The sequence below is a fragment of the Hyla sarda genome, chromosome 8 (assembly GCF_029499605.1).
Source record: "Hyla sarda isolate aHylSar1 chromosome 8, aHylSar1.hap1, whole genome shotgun sequence".
Lineage (NCBI taxonomy): Eukaryota > Metazoa > Chordata > Amphibia > Anura > Hylidae > Hyla > Hyla sarda.
Window position 1 is genome coordinate 52,746,048 of NC_079196.1, and position 17,801 is coordinate 52,763,848.

Genomic DNA, 17,801 nt, shown 5'->3' on the forward strand with positions numbered 1-17,801 from the left:
AAGAAATTAGCCTAAGGGTGCATGCACACACCACGTATTTGCAATACAGTCCCCTTATCAGGTTTTTGATGAAAAACGGATTCCTCAAAATCTGACTATACTGTATCATAAAGAGTGTACAAATTTCAACCCATATACGATTTGAAAAATGATGTCCGGTTGCATCCGTTTTTTAAGAAAAAACCATATACGTTTCAAACTTTTCACTCCATTTTCATAAACTTTCACTTGTTTTATTGAAATTCCAAGGGAAAAAAACTGTGCAAAGTCAAATACCGGATGGAACCGTACGCACATACGGTTCTGTGTGGTTCCCATTGACTCTCATGTTAAAAAAAAACGTATAAGATGCAAAACGGACTAAACCTATACGGTTCCATACGGTTTATCGCTTGAAACTGTTCACGGGAACTGTATAGCAAAACCGTGGTGTGCATGCACCCTAAGTGCTCCATGTTTGATTGGTAAAGGTTCCCTTGATCAAATCCTATCCCAGACATATCCCCTAATAAACATACAACAGAACACAAATCGGAAATTTCAACTTTCATTATTTATTACTATTTTAGCTACATTCTCTACAATTTCAGCAGCATCTTAAAGAGACAGTTAATGTATATTTATGTACAATGAAAAATGAAATTGCTTGCAACATTTCAAACGAGAGCCACAGTTAACTGTACAATATTAAATGGTAAATCTGGTAATAACGCCTCCTTTCCTGTAACATGAACAAAAGTACACATGAATGTGACAGAGGACTCCGCCCTTGCATGTGGCAGAGACATGTTGACTTGCTCTGCCATCAAGGGGGTCTTCTAGTAGTTGTGCAGTAAAGAAAGACAGCAGCCTAGAAAGAGTTTTTACATCATAAGAAAAACAAAAACGGTCTGTCGTGTTCTAACACCGGAAATAAGCTAAGAGAAGTCGTTCTGTGTTATATGTATTTTACACCCTCGCCCTCCTGAGCGGAGGAACACTCCGAGAAGTAAAGCAGCCAAAGAGTCCCTCCTCAACATGTTCTCAACATGCCACAGTTAAGAAAGCGGAAACAGGCTTACAGTACTGTATATGTTTTACAGATGTGATACACATGCTTGTTAATGGACTGTCCGGGTTTGTGAGCGGTCGGATTAGCCCCCTTTTTTTTTTCACAGAAGCCATTTCTTATGGTCTTTGCAAAAATGAGAAGTTATTTAGCAGCAAATGAAAAGCGCCGTTCAGCAGACACAAAGTTAAAACAAGTTAACAAAAAAAATAATAAATCAATAGAAAAAGCAATAGTTTTAAACATTTGTACAAGTAGAGGGGGAAAGCTGCTGAAAATATATGAATAAATGAAAAGGACATCTGTACAACAATATACATCAGCAATAGAAGGGAATTTCTCATTGTCCTGCATAGAAAAAATTCATGTAAAGTTTTGAGAGCATTTGGTACCTACGGTGTGTGGTATATGTACAGAATGGCCCAAAAACAGAAAAAAAGGATGCCAAGAAAAAAAAAAAAAAAAAGAAATAAAGAGGTGGAATGATGAAAAACAAAAGTTCAACCCCAGAACATATAAGTGCAACTCAAAAACTTTATCCAGAAAAATGTGAACAGGAATAAAAAAAAAATAATAATCATTTTAATATATTAATATATATATATATTAATATATATATATATATATATATATATATATATATATATATATTAATATATTAATATATATATATATATATATATATATATATATATATATATATATTACAAATTGTGACTACCCGACTCTCTCTTTTCGCTTTGGTTTCAATATACAGGCGTCAGAGACTACGGGCGGTGCGTGTTCCCTACACGGTTGTCAAATCAATTGTGGATTTTGTGTTGTAAAGAATGAAAAATGCCCTTCCAGCTAAAACTCTCCAGTATCAACCAATTGTGTTTTAGTTTTACAAAGAGTATTTACAATGTCCTCTCTAATGGAGGAAAAGAAGAAGAAGGAGAGGGAGGGAAAAAAAAAATAAAAAAAGCACAACCTTTTCTCTTCCATGAGAATGGACCTGGCTTCACGGGCACGCTAAGGTCCAGGAGACTAGAGCGCAGCCCAGGTCATTCCCTGTAGCTTAAAAATGGCTTAACAGCACATTGAGGCCAATGTAAAATATTACAGTCAAGGAGAATATATTCACAGTCATCTTCGCTCATCATACAAATAACACTAAGGAGATCCATCCCCCCGATACACACAAATGTCTTCAAAACACATCCTTGGTTGGAGGACGGGGAGAAAATAAGGAAAAAAAATACCTACTCAAATCTTTATTCATCTTTAAACTAAAATCTGCACCTGAAAGCTAATGAACACATAGTCATGCCGGCCTAGACTGGAGATCAGTATGAAATGATGCTTGACGTAGGCGTGGTGGGGGAGGCCACTAGGCCAGACATGTGCAGGTTTCCTGAAGAGTTGGATCTTCTCATGTGAGGGAGAAGGTACGGGTCACTTGCCAGCTGGTGGACATCAAACCGGTCTTCTTTGCGGTAAGCTAAACACCGTCTAATAAATGCCTAAAAGATAAAAAAAAACACCAATATCAACAAATGTGCAATGATGGACTAGACACAAAGGCTACAGAACCAGCGGAGCAGAGGAGACAAACCCTTTTATCAGGATTTAGTAGGCGGCATACAATGTGAAGATGCAGGTTAGGATACATGCTGATCTGTGCAACTGCAATCGAATACAAAGGCGGGTGTGAGACCATGACAGGAATGGAACTCTGCTGTGACGTGTGAACATAGCCTTAAAGGGGTACTCCACTGGCCAACGTTAGGAACATTTAGTAATCACGCTGCGGAGGTCGGTCCCGCCCCGCCCCCTCAATGCAAGTCTATGGGAGGGGGCGTGACGGATTCTAAAGGCACAGGCCTTATAGACTAATGAGGCCTTATAGACAATTATTACAAATTAAAGGGGTAATCCGGTGGAAAACATTTTTAAAATCAACTGGTGCCAGAAAGTTAAACAGTACTCATCAGCTGCTGTATGCTCCACAGGAAGTTCTTTTCTTTTTGAATTTCCTTTCTGTCTGACCACAGTGCTCTCTGCTGACACATCTGTCCATGTCAGGAACTGTCCAGCTCAGGAGAGGTTTGCTATGGGGATTTTCTCATACTCTGGACAGTTCCTGACACGGACAGAAGTGTCAGCAGAGAGCACTGTGGTCAGACAGAGAAGAAATTCAAAAAGAAAAGAACTTCCTCTGTATTATACAGCAGCTGATAAGTACTGGAAGGATTAAGATTCTTAAATAGAAGTAATTTACAAATCTGTTTAACTTTCTGGCACCATTTGATTTAAAAACATTCTTTTTTTTAAATCAAGTACCCCTTTAATGAATGATGTCATTTATGCAAAAAGGGCCAATACACAGTATTAACAACTAAGGATGTGCAGACTTTTGAACAGGGGACACCTGTTCATTATATATATATATATATATATATATATATATATATATATATATATATATATATATATATATATATATATATATATGTGTGTGCGCATGTGAGAACCTATCATATGGAATCAGAGTTTCCATTATAGATGTTCCTCTGGGGTTTACGTAGTGCAGCGTATGGACCTCATACGTCTAGAAATCCCTTACATCTATTATAAAGTTGAATATATCATACCTTAGCTTCATTGCTTGCAACCGGCTTTACAGGAAACTGAACATCTGTAGCTTTTAATATGGTATTTTCTTGTAAAATGTCTTGCTGGGATTGGTTATGTCCAAAGGGCTGAAAAATGAATTATTATGAATTATTTTTTATAGTGGTAAGAACTGTGGATAAGTGACTAGATTACAGTGTTTCTTAACCAGTGTGCCTCCAGCTGTTACAAAACTACAACTCCCAGCATGCCCAGACAGCCAAAGGCTGTCTGGGCATGCTGGGAGTTGTAGTTTTGAAACAGCTGGAGGCACACTAGTAGGGAAACACAGATTAGAATAAAGCGGAGTGAATGTTCCCTACCTTCCTTCCATAAAGACACTGGAAAAAGATGACTCCGACTGACCATACATCCACCTTATTGGAAATCTTTGGTGGTTCCTTGCCAACCACAAAACACTCAGGTGGTAAATACCTGCAGGGATGCAAGAAAACATAAAGAGGGCATTAATCTATATGAATATAATGTAATATGTATATACGGTAACATTCTACACTTTTATATTTAGAGTAGAGATGAGCGAACTTACAGTAAATTCGATTCGTCACGAACTTCTCGGCTCGGCAGTTGATGACTTTTCCTGCATAAATTATTTCAGCTTTCAGGTGCTCCCATGGGCTGGAAAAGGTGGATACAGTCCTAGGAAAGAGTCTCCTAGGATTGTATCCACCTTTTCCAGCCCACGGGAGCACCTGAAAGCTGAACTCATTTATGCAGGATAAGTCATCAATTACCGCACCGAGAAGTTTGTGACGAATCAAATTTACTGTAAATTCGCTCATCTCTAATTTAGAGTTGAATCCCAAAGACGTAATGGACTTTACAACTATGTCACGATACATCTAAAATAAACAAATACAGTAGACATATTATAAATCTCCTACTGTTTTGTGTCTACAGTTCCTATGTAGACCTATGTGTCTCCGTGGTAACAGACTGCAAACAAACATTATGTAGTCTGATTCTGCTGTCATGCCCCCTTTCACCTGTCCTCTTCTTGTAAAGCTACCAAATGTATGTTAGTCGTAAGAAATAAGGGACAGATGGAAGGGATCAGACTATGCAGAACTGACACATTGGTCTGTACAGGAGATGTGGACACAAAATGACATTTTCAATTTCAATTAGGAATATTCACAAAACGTCTGTGTGATTGTTTTAGAAGCATTACAAAGAGTCTCATCTAAAGCCGTCATTGCGTCTCACACTTCTGCCTACATGACCATTGGTAATGCTGTCATTTACAATACAGTGTGTACCAACTTTGGTGAACCTACATATATAGGCCATCATAACTCACGGGATATGTAGGACCCAAAATGTCAACTGTGTTTCTAGTCTGTGCTGATATCAAATAATAGGTGTCAAGACCGTTCTTAATGTTTGTAGTGAGGAGCGGAACAGTCACATGTTTGTTTATTTGCTCCAATCTATAAAGTTAGCAGACAGCTGGGCAACTGATGAGAGACACTCTGGGGGGAAATTTATCAAAACCGGTCCAGAGGAATAGTTGCTGAGTTGCCCATAGCAACCAATCAGATCGCTGCTTTATTTTGTGCAGAGGCATTTTCAAAAATGAAAAAAGTGATCTGATTGGTTGCTATGGGCAACTCAGCGACTTTTCCTCTGGACCGGTTTTGATCAATTTCCTCCAGAGTGTCTCCCTCTGAGCTAAAGGGAACCACCAACCACAAGTCATCAGGGTGGTCCCGAGTGGCTTCTCCCTGTCCCACCAGCCATGATTGATAGATATCTTCCTATACCCAGAGTAGATCTGGCACTCTTGTCCCACGTTTCTTTAAGTTGTATATCAAGTGCACACTTACCAGTATGTTCCAGCCCCTTGTGAGGTTAGGTCCATTCCATCCACACCGTAGCTGTCGTCGTCCATTATCTTTGACAACCCAAAGTCTGTGATTTTAATTTCTCCACATGCTGTTCCATCCACTAGGAGAATATTTCCTGTAAGAAAAAACGTACATGGATAAGTTTCGAAGGTATAACTTTAGTGACTCATGTCAGGACTTCCCAAACACATTACATGGTTGGCTTCTGCCAAAAACAGCGGGTTCAGCTAACAGGTACGGCCACCAGTAGAGACATAATAAAAAACAGCAAGCCTAAACCGTGTTCACTTACGCTGTGATAGTCTTATGTTAATGATCCCAATAAAGGATAAATTGGTGGTAAGGATTTTTTTTTGATTAATAAAATCCTAATATGACATTTAAAAGTTAAAAAGGTAGTCTGTGGGGACTAAACGTATCCTCTATCCACAGGGTAGGGAAGAAGAGTCTGATCAAGGGGACGTCTGACCCTTTGCTGGAACTGGAACTTTGCTGGACAATGGAGGGAACGCTCCTTAGAGTTGGATGGAGCCGGACAAAATGAAGGGAGAACGATCTCCTCGTTCATGTGAAAGGAGGAAACCACCTTGGGCAAGAAGGAGGGAGGTGGCCGAAAGACAACCTTGTCCTGATGAAGGACCAAGAAGGGAGAGCAACAAGAGAGAGCAGCCAGCTCGGAGACCCTCTTAATGGAGGTAATGAGGAAAGCGACCTTCCAAAAAAGAACTCTAAGTGAAGTGTCCTGAAGAGGTTCGAATGGAGCGTCCCTCAAGGAGCCAAGCACCAGGTTGAGATCCCAAGGAGGGGTTGGAGACGCGAAGGTGTGGACGTGAGTGTTGGAAGCTAACTGCCACTGAAAGAGAATAGAAAGAGCCGACACTTGAACCTTAAGGGAGCTGAGCGCCAAGTGCTGATCCAGACCGGATTGCAAGAAAGCATGAAGGCGCAGAAAGGAAGAGACAACTGGGGAGATGGACTGAGCCTCACATCACCGGAAATAAGCCTGCAAGTGCGGCGGTAAATCCTAGCGGAGGAAGGCTTCCGAGCGCGGAGTATGGTGCAAATCACCCCAGAAGAAAACCCACGAGCTCTCAAAACCACGGTTTCAACTGCCACACCATCAAAAGCAGCCACAGTAAACTGGGGACCCTGGGAGAGCAGGTCGGGGCGACTGGAAGACGCAGGGGTACGTCAGCGACCAGCCAAATTATATCGGCGTGCCTGGGCCAGTCTGGGGCCACCAGAATGGCGGAAACACCCTCCGCCTTCAGTTTCCTCAGAACCCTGGGCAGGAGAGGGAGAGGCGACAAGAGGTAAGGAAGACTAAAGGACGACCACGGGATGACAAGTGCGTCCACCGCCAGAGCCAGAGGGTCTCATGACTTCGCGACAAAGCATGGAACTTGTCTGTTGAGGCGAGACGCGAAGAGGTCCACGTCCAGGGTCCCCCAAAGATGGCAGATGTGTGCAAACGCCTCCGGATGAATAGACCACTCCCCCGGATCCGCGGAGGTGCGGCTGAGAATAGTTGCTAGTGAGAAGTAGTCAGCAATAAAATGGAACAATCTCACCTAGTTCCTGTGTCCCTTGGCTGAAGCTGGAAGCAAGATGTAGCTGAGCTCTGACCCTTGACTAGAGCTGGGAAGCAGGCTGTGGCTGTGCTGTGCCCTGCTGGAGATGAAGAGGCAGGTAGCAGCAGAGTCTGCAGGAAAGTAGGGGGAGGTGCCGGCTGCACTGACCCAGGAACAGGGCAGTCACACTACCAGAACGGCATCTTATTGGAGCCAGAGAGGTAAACACCCAGAAATTGACTCCCCGAAATCATTGGCCACAGAAGAAAGGAGGGCGGGCGCCCAGCCAGCGCACCCGTAATACGGGAAGTGGGCAGAGCTAGGTCCCTGGGCAGGCCGCAGCCGCGGCCTCCATTAATATGCACCCCGAGAAGCAGGCTAAAAGGAAAGTCAAAGCGTGCCCTTGGCTTTGGCTGTCCGGGCATGCTGGGAGTTGCAGTTTTGCAACAGATGGAGACACCCTGGTTGCTGTATAGAGATATGACCATTTATGTATATTATATAGTCCTTGGTTAAATCATAATTTAACTTCTTAGTCCATTTGTTCCTTTCCCTCCAAAATGTTCCTTTCCTTCCTAACTTGTAATCAGTTCCAGATGTTTCTTGTATGAGGTTACTGTAAGTTAATAATAAAAAAATAAAAAAGGTATCCTTTCATTGGGTGAAAGAATCTATGAGGACATCCAAGTGTGTTACTATAAGTAAAGAAGTTGGGATGGGGTGAGCAGAAGACTCCCACACACCAGTGTTTGTTCTTGGAGGCCATTATATTCCTCCCCTTCAGAATGGTACAAAGAATTGGAAGCACACAGACAATAAGGCAAGATCCCTGATTTTAGGAATGACAAGCAAATATTACCACAACAATAAAGTTATTTTGTTATGGAAGCTGGTGGAAAACCAATATCATAAACCAATGTGATCTAATCATATGTATCTAAAGACAGGATTTCACTAGGTTTCTGGGACAGTAGGATACCCGCTCAAACCAAAGCCAGAGAACACAGAAGCCCTCTCCTGTACACAGTCCAACCTACCTGGCTTCAGATCGTAATGGATGATAGGAGGTTTGATCTCGTTGAGATAACGTAGTGCATTGACTATTTGCATTACAATGGACCTGGCTTCTTTTTCAGTCATCAACTTGTGCTGTTTCAGGTAGAAGTCGAGGTCGTTGCCTTCACAGTATTCTAAAACTGTACAAAACCTTAAAAATGGGAAAAAGACCAGGGTTACAAACACAGAAACAGGAGCACCAATTTCTGGGCATATAAAAAATTTCTGGAAAATATAAATTTTTACTGATGTGTTAGAGTTCATTTTATAGGTTCAGGTATCTAAGGATTGGTTCACATATGTCCAGCATAGGTGAAATCAGCCTAGAGCTCAACGCAACTGATGCCACAACTGATGACAAGTATGGCATCCGGCGTCCATTGTTTCTGCATGGCGGACAGAGGAACGCTGGGTGCCCTCTGGTGTGTCCAATAAACTGGTTTTAAAATTGAGACGCTGGATGATTGTGAACTGTCCCATTCAAATGAATGGGATCAGTTTTAGCATAAGTTTCCCTCAGGTGCATGCCGGAGGTGAACTATGCCGGACGCCTGATATATGTGAACCCGGCCTAACATGACTGAATCACCATGGTTGAAATATCTGCAGATTAGCTATTGACCATAACCCCTGGGTGCTGCATTTTGGCACTGACTTTCATTGGCGCCTGCTTGTTTTCCTAAAGTTTTTTTTTTTAAGTTGAGTAAATTAGGACTTGCTTTTTGCAGGACAAGTTGTATTTCTTTTTTTTTTTTTTATTGCACCGTTTAATGCACCATATAATGTACTGAAAACAATGGACACCTTGTATTTGGATATTTTTTGAGTCTTATTTCTACAGCTATCACTGTTCAGTAAAGAATTGCTTGATGTCACCATAACATCTTAATTTTTTTGGTCTATGGCAGCGTTTCCCAACCAGGGTACCTCCAGCTGTTGCAAAACTACAACTCCCAGCATGCAACAGCTGGAGGCACTCTGGTTGGGAAAAACTGGTCTATGGAGCTGTTAGTGAGGAAAGTTGTCGTTTTTATTGTAGTTTTAAAACTACATGTATGTATGGCTATTTGATTACATGTCCCTTTTTGGGGGGGGGGGGTTAAAAAAATAAATAAAATTTAAGCAGCAATTTTGTAAGAAAAAATAGTTTCTTGATTACTTGTATTACACAAGGCAAGGCCTCTACATTGAAGTATAGTACCTCTCAGCATTATCCTACTAAGCCTCCTATGACAACCCATTGTATGATAGAAAGAACTCCTTCCTGCTTTCATGGCACATTTTTCACTATTAACTGTAGCATCTAAGTCAGTGCTTCCCAACCAGGGTGCCTCCAGCTGTTGCAAAGCTACAACTCCCAGCATGCTCGGACAGCCTTTGGCTGTCCGGGCATGTTGGGAGTTGTAGCTTTGCAACAGCTGGAGGCACCCTGGTTGGGAAACACTGATCTAAGTGGATATAAAAAAAAAATCCACTGCAGCACAACACTGGCTTTAATATACAGCACCCTAGCCCACTCCATACAGCCCCTTGTGCCTTTCACCACAAATGTTTGGAAGGTTGCACCAAGAGGTAAAAATAACTAATTATCTAAGTAGGTTAAAAATTCTGTGCTCCATTTTCTAACCCTTTAGCACCAATGCCATATGTTTACAGCAAGGGCACTTTGTACTTTGCGAAAAGTACCATAAATGTCAGGACAGCTTTTGTGCCCTCACAATCCCTATGTCCCCACCATTCACAGCAGCTGTCCGCTGTACATTAGAGCTGAGACACTGCTGGAATGGCTGGGATCAGAGAGAACTTTGACTCCTGCCATTTAACCCTTCAGATGCCACCGTCATTTCCAACCATAGCATCTAAGCTGTTGAACAGTTGGAGAGGGCTCCTTCTGTCACAGCAATGGAAAACCCTTGATAATTCTGCAGGGTTCCAATGATTTTCCATGAAGTATTACAGTGAATTATTGGAGTGATCAAATAATCACATCTCCTAGTGGGACTAAAGAAAGAAAAAAAAAAAAAATTATATATATATTACATTTAAATAAATAAACTATTGTGGTTTATATACCATGTATGTATGCAATTTTAGCCACCTAAAAATAATAATAATAATGTTTCCATGTCAGAAATTTTTTTGACACATCACGGACACATGTCAAAAGTTTTGATAGGTCAGGGTCAGTGCAGAGACTCCCACCAACCGGGAAGAAGCGTACAGTAGCCCACTTCACTCTACTGCTTACAGTGATCTCTAACTTCTCTGTACAGTCCCATAGACTGGTGATGGGCTGCAGGATGGAGATTGCTGTGAGTCAGGGAGTAAAGTGTTCTACCGTGTACTTCTCTCAGATCGTTCTCCTGATTATGAGAGTCTCAACACAGAGATCCGGGCCGATAAAACCTTTAGACATGTCAAAAATATTTCTTAAATGACATGTACACATTAAAGGAGTAGTCCAGTCCTGAAAAACGTATCCCCTACCCTAAGGATAGGGGATAAGTTTCAGATCGCGGGGTGTCCGACCGCTGGGCCCCCCTCGCGATCTCCTGTACGGGGCCCCGGCAGCCCGCGGGAAGGGGGTGTGTTGACCACAGCACGAAGCGGCGGCTATCACGCCCCCTCAATGCAACTCTACGGCAGAGCCGGAGCGCTGCCTTCGGCAATCTCCGGCTCTGCCGTAGAGTTGTATTGAGGGGGCATGTTAGCCGCCACTTCGTGCAGTGGTCAACACACCCCCTTCCCGCGGGCTGCCGGGGCCCTGTACAGGAGATCGCGGGGGGCCCCAGCGGTCGGATCCCCCGCGATCTGAAACTTATCCCCTATCCTTAGGGTAGGGGATACGTTTTTCAGGACTGGACTACTTCTTTAAGTACAAAAAATGTAAATACTGCAGTATAATAGAATAACGGTGACTGTACTTACGTGTCTGTATCCAGGGAAAAGTAATCGTAAAGTTTAACTATTCGGGGGTGATCGAGTTCTTTGTGTATTCTATACTCTCTGCAGGCATGCCTAAAACGAACAGGCAGGTTAATATGGCCGCAGAGTTGAGTGACAGGTTATATTATGAAAGGGCACAAAAGTATTTACTTGTGGTAATTCTCCTTCTTTTCGTCTCTCCAGCTCTTGTTGAGTTGGTGAATTTTCACAGCAGCATATCTTTGTTCATAAAGATCAAAAGCCTGAAATAAACATATACAACTACAAAGTTTAATCTTAAATCACAAAGTCATCACAATAAATAAGGGTGACTCAGCTGCAGTCACAAACCTCAAAGGCTTTGTTCACACTAGCAATGTTGCTTCCAGCGGATGCCATGATGGGAAGATTAGCGGTGCAGGTAGCGCTATTTTTTCCGCCAAACCTGCTGGGTCTGCCAATGGAGGCATTAAAGGGGTACACCGCTTGAAAACAATATTTATTTAAAATCTGGTGCCAGAAAGCTAAACTGATTTGTAAATTACATCTATTTAAAAATTCTTAATCCTTCCAGTACTTATCAGTTGCTGTATGCTACAGAGGAAGTTGTGAAGTTCTTTCCTGTCTGACCACAGTGCTCTCTGCTGACACCTTTGTCCATTTTAGGAACTGTTCAGAGCAGAAGCTAATCCCCATAGGAAACCTATCCTGCTCTGGACAGTCCCTGATATGACCAGAGGTGTCAGCAGAGATCACTGTGGTCAGACAGACAAATTCAAAAAGAAAAGAACTTCCTGTGGAGCATACAGAAGCTGGTAAGTACTGGAAGGATTAAGCTTTTTAAATAGATGTAATTTACAAATCTGTTTAACTTTCTGGCATCAGTTCAACTGAAAACAAAACAAAACAAAACAAAATGTTTTCCAGCAGAGTACCCCTTTAAACTGAGGTTCCAACCGCAATATGAACAAAGCCTTACAAGTATTTCAGCTGCCTAAAGCTAAATTACCTGCAATTTACAGCAGCTCGGGATCACTGCTAACAGTCTTGAAGGCTCTTAGCATGTATCTGTATATATAAGAGCCTGAAGGGGTATTCATTTCTCAAACATTTATGGCATAGCCACAGGACATGTCTGATAGATTTTCTTTTTAAGTAGCTCCCATGGATATTATGGGAAGCTGTGGACACAGCATAGAAATGTGATCTAGCCTGATTATGTATCTCCGTTACTGAATCAGTATTGCTCATGGTCCTACCGTGTTTCTCCGAAAATAAGACCGGGTCTTATATTAATTTTAGTCACCAAAAACACACTAGGGCTTATTTATTTACAGTACCGTATGTACATTGAACAACATTTAATGGTATTTACTCCCCCCCCCCATCATTATCATGTGATGGACGCAGCTCTGCCCCCCAAATCGGGGGACTAATCGTATGTCACCCAGGAGCCCTGCTTCTCCCCCCCCCCCCCCCGCCAAATAATTATCAGCCGCTGCGCTGTACTTTGTATTACTGTGCCCGGGCTGCAAATATTAAAAAAACAAACTTTAATTTGCCTTAGTCCTCCGTTCCCACGTTGCTAAGGAACCGGCCTCATGGTCCCTCTCCTGTTCTTGCTGTGGTCCTGGGGATGGGAACGTCACAGAGCCTTCAGCCTATCACCGGACGCAGCGATGTCCCGCCTCTGCCGATGATAGGCTGAGCTGACTGTCATGAAAGAAGCCGGCCGGCTCCTTACATGACAATGCGCTCAGCCTATCATTGGCAGAGGCGGGACATCGCTGCGGCCAGTGATAGGCTGAAGGCTCTAAGACATCACAACACCAGGAAGCAGCAGGAACAGCAGAGGGACCATGAGGCCGGTTCCTTAGCAACGGGGGAACGGAGCACTAAGGCAAGCTAAAGTTTGTTTTTTAATATTTGCAGCCCGGGCATTGCCTAGGTCAGTGGTCTTCAACCTGCGGACCTCCAGATGTTGCAAAACTACAACTCCCAGCATGCCCGGACAGCCGTTGGCTGTCCGGGCATGCTGGGAGTTGTAGTATTGCAACATCTGGAGGTCCGCAGGTTGAAGACCACTGGCCTAGGTCTTATTTTCGGGGGTAGGGCTTATATTGCAGCCCACCCCGATAATATAGCTAGGGCTTATTTTTGGGTTAGGGTGTATTTTCAGGGAAACAGGCCATTTCCTCAACTCTGGTTATGTAAACAGTGTAAAAAAAAACCTGTTGGCCTGTTTTTGGAATCCAGGCCAACTCTTGCCACCGATGCCATGCTACCAGATAGGGCCCAAGTTCTAGAGATAGGTGTGGTCCATAAGGGGACACTAGCATTCTGCTCCAGAAAGACTGATGCAGTAGCCTCACATTGTTTTGAAATGGGATTCTGCTGCACCAGTCACACTACAGAATTTTTGCGGTGGACTTTACGCCATGGAAATTTCTGTTTCCAAACACAGACAAAATAATGATGTGGAATCAGTTCGGAAATGCATTGTCATCTATGGAGATTTCCGAGTGATACTAGCACGGCTCATTCTGCCACAGAGTGCTCGTCCAGAAATTCTGTAGTGTGAATGGGCCCTTTGTATATGGCAGCATTTTTTTTCAACCAGGGTGCCTCCAGCTGTTGCAAAACCACAACTTCCAGCGTGCTTGGACAGTCAAAGGCTGTTTATAACCAACCTGATTCATATTCATCCATCCCAGTATGTATACTAAGGTTAAAAGCCACCAATAACAGCCAAAAACTAATGCTACAACTACTAAAGGCCCAAACAAGTGCTCAAAATGACACATAAACATTACCTTGTATACTTCACTAAAACCTCCTCGTCCTAGTAGATGAAGTAATAAATAACGCTCATTCAACGTGGGGTGATCTTTAAACCTGGAAAGATAATAAAAAAAGAATGTTATATCAATTAAATAGTGCTGTTGGGAGTACACAGCCCTGCTTTCATTTTACTATACATATAGCCCTGCCTTAAAGGAGTACTCCACTACCTCAGCGTTCGGAACATTTTGTTCCGAACGCTGAATGCGGGCGCCGGGGCTCATGACGTCACAACACGCCCCTCAATGCAATTCCATCCAAGAACAAAATGTTCCGACTGCTGAGGCAGTGGAGTACCCCTTTAATACCACTGTATATAGTCCTGCCTTAATACCACAGTATATAGTCCTGCCTTAATACCACAGTATATAGTCCTGCCTTAATACCACAGTATATAGTCCTGCCTTAATACCACAGTATATAGTCCTGCCTTAATACCACAGTATATAGTCCTGCCTTAATACCACAGTATATAGTCCTGCCTTAATACCACAGTATATAGTCCTGCCTTAATACCACAGTATATAGTCCTGCCTTAATACCACAGTATATAGTCCTGCCTTAATACCACAGTATATAGTCCTGCCTTAATACCACTGTATATAGTCCTGCCTTAATACCACTGTATATAGTCCTGCCTTAATACCACTGTATATAGTCCTGCCTTAATATCACTGTATATAGTCCTGCCTTAATGTCACTGTATATAGTCCTGCCTTAATATCCCTATATATAGTCCTGCCTTAATATCCCAGTATATAGTCCTGCCTTAATATCCCTGTATATAGTCCTGCCTTAATATCCCTGTATATAGTCCTGCCTTAATATCCCTGTATATAGTCCTGCCTTAATACCACTGTATATAGTCCTGCCTTAATATCACTGTATGTAGTCCTGCCTTAATATCCCTGTATAAAGTCCTGCCTTAATATCCCTGTATATAGTCCTGCCTTAATATCCCTGTATATAGTCCTGCCTTAATATCCCTGTATATAGTCCTGCCTTAATATCCCTGTATATAGTCCTGCCTTAATATCCCTGTATATAGTCCTGCCTTAATATCCCTGTATATAGTCCTGCCTTAATATCCCTGTATATAGTCCTGCCTTAATACCACTGTATATAGTCCTGCCTTAATATCACTGTATGTAGTCCTGCCTTAATATCCCTGTATAAAGTCCTGCCTTAATATCCCTGTATATAGTCCTGCCTTAATATCCCTGTATATAGTCCTGCCTTAATATCCCTGTATATAGTCCTGCCTTAATATCCCTGTATATAGTCCTGCCTTAATATCCCTGTATATAGTCCTGCCTTAATATCCCTGTATATAGTCCTGCCTTAATATCCCTGTATATAGTCCTGCCTTAATATCCCTGTATATAGTCCTGCCTTAATATCCCTGTATATAGTCCTGCCTTAATATCCCTGTATATAGTCCTAACAAAAAGGGGATGTGCAGCTCACAATTAACTAGCCGAGGTAAGGAGGTTTTACACCTACACCTGGTGTTGAAATTAAACATAGCAAAATTTAAACGGTAACCAACCCCTCAAGGCCAGCATCAGTTGCCTGATACATAGGTGAAAAATAATTAATAATAAAGACTGGATCGTGCTTCAATTATAACATTAAAAATATTAAATGTATTACAAATATAACATTTTTACAGTTTGTCCTCAAAGCACAGGGCCCTTGTGCCGAGGGAAATGATGCAAATAAATTATATCACATAAAATATCAATATGAACAAACACCGATAGCTAGCATTGGGAAATTTCAGCAATCTGATATCACTTTCAATAATCCGGCCTCCGGTAATCTGGAAATGAGCTCAAGTCCTATAAACGGTAAAAGTTCCGAAATGATGGAAGTATAAGGGATATATTATAGTTACCAGCCTGCAGTGAGTCCCAACAGCACGTCACCTTGAGTTGAAGAGTGAAGTCCGCACGTTTAGGGTGGTAACAGACGCTGGCATACGTCTCCGCGGCGGTCTGCCTGCCACAGACCAGCTGGAATGAAAGCCGCTATCGGAATTGTTCGCTATGGATTTAGCAAATGCGGACCTCTAGGTAACTCGCTGGTAAGTGACGTCACAGGTGCTGAGCAACGCTGCCTGGAAGCTGATTTCAGGGACAATATGCTGGTTTACAAGGCTGGATCGGATATCTCCGGTGTGAAGTCAGGTATCGGTGATGTAGACGTAGTATTTGTACACCTAGACACGTTTCAGGGCTCTCGCATGCTTAAACACGGCCCTTTTCATCATACAAGCCTACTGAGGAAAGGGCCGTGTTTAAAGGGGTACTACGCCCCAAGACATCTTATCCCCTATCCAAAGGATAGGGGATAAGATGTCAGATCGGTGCGGTCCCGCTGCTGGGGATCCCGGGATCCCCACTGTGGCACCGCGCTATCATTACAGCACAGAGCGAGTTTGCTCTGCACATAATGACGGCAATACAGGGTCTGGATCATCGTTACGTCACGGCTCTGCCCCTCGTGACGCCACGGCCCGCCCCTTTCAATACAAGTCTATGGGAGGGGGCGTGACACAAGGGGCGGAGCCATGACGTCACGTTGCTCCGTCCCCTGTATTGCCCGTCATTACGCACAGAGCGAACTCGCTCTGTGCTGTAATGATAGCGGGGTGCTGCAGCGGGGATCCCGGGGCTCCCCAGCATCGGGACTGCAGCGATCTGACATCTTACCCCCCATCCTTTGGATAGGGGATAAGATGTCTAGGGGCGTAGTACCCCTTTAAGCATGTGAGAGCCCTGAAACGTGTCTAGGTGTACAAATATTACTTCAACATCACCGATACCTGACTTCACACCGGAGATTTCCGATCCAGCCTTGCAAACCAGCATATTGTCCCTGAAATCAGCTTCTAGGCAGCGTTGCTCAGCACCTGTGACGTCACTTACCAGCGAGTTACCTAGAGGTCCGCATTTGCTAAATCGCTTGCCACCATCCATAGGGAACAATTCCGAAAGCGGCTTTCATTCCAGCTGGTCTGTGGCAGGCAGACCGCCGCGGAGACGTATGCCAGCGTCTGTTACGACCCTAAACGTGCGGACTTCACTCTTCAACTCAAGGTGACGTGCTGTTGGGACTCACTGCAGGCTGGTAACTATAATATATCCCTTATACTTCCATCATTTTGGAACTTTTACCATTTATAGGACTTTAGCTCATTTCCAGATTACCGGAGGCTGGATTATTGAAAGTGATATCAGATTGCTGAAATTTCCCAATGCTAGCTATCGGTGTTTGTTCATATTGATATTTTATGTGATATAATTTATTTTATGCATCATTTCCCTCGGCACAAGGGCCCTGTGCTTTGAGGACAAACTGTAAAATTTTTGTATTTGTACTAAATTTTATATTTTTCATGTTATAATTGAAGCACGATCCAGTCTTTATTATTAATTATTTTTCATCTATGTATCAGGCAACTGATGCTGGCCTTGAGGGGTTGGTTACCGTATCTAGTCCTGCGTTAATATCACTGTATATAGACCTGCATTAATATCACTGACTGTATAAAAGAGCTGAATGAAATCTAGAAGAACAATCAGTAAGCTTTGTCCCCTCGGATAAGTACCGTATTTTTCGCCGTATAAGACGCACTTTTTCTTCCCCAAAACTGGGGGGGGGGGGGGGGGGGGGGGGAAAGTCGGTGCGTCTTATACGGCGAATACACCCCTATCGCGGCGGTCCCTGCGGCCATCAACGGCCGGGACCCGCGGCTAATACAGGACATCACCGATCGTGGTGATGCCCTGTATTAACCCTTGAGACGCGGCGATCAAAGCTGACCGCCACGTC

At 43.1% G+C, this 17,801-nt stretch overlaps 1 protein-coding gene across 7 annotated transcripts in view; it reads right to left on the minus strand.

Moving 5' to 3' along the window:
- Positions 1-1,751: 1,751 nt before the first annotated feature.
- TLK1 (tousled like kinase 1) overlaps positions 1,752-17,801 on the minus strand; it is a 462,887-nt gene continuing 446,837 nt past the window's right edge. For all 7 annotated transcript variants that reach the window (XM_056534350.1, XM_056534353.1, XM_056534352.1 and 4 more), the window contains 8 exons: positions 13,937-14,018; positions 11,295-11,386; positions 11,127-11,216; positions 8,180-8,349; positions 5,551-5,686; positions 4,027-4,138; positions 3,685-3,792; positions 1,752-2,553 (listed from right to left, as the gene is read on the minus strand). In XM_056534350.1, the coding sequence (XP_056390325.1) occupies positions 2,377-2,553; positions 3,685-3,792; positions 4,027-4,138; positions 5,551-5,686; positions 8,180-8,349; positions 11,127-11,216; positions 11,295-11,386; positions 13,937-14,018 (967 nt within the window). In that variant the 3' untranslated portion in view covers positions 1,752-2,376. The remainder of the gene's footprint in view (positions 2,554-3,684; positions 3,793-4,026; positions 4,139-5,550; positions 5,687-8,179; positions 8,350-11,126; positions 11,217-11,294; positions 11,387-13,936; positions 14,019-17,801) is intronic.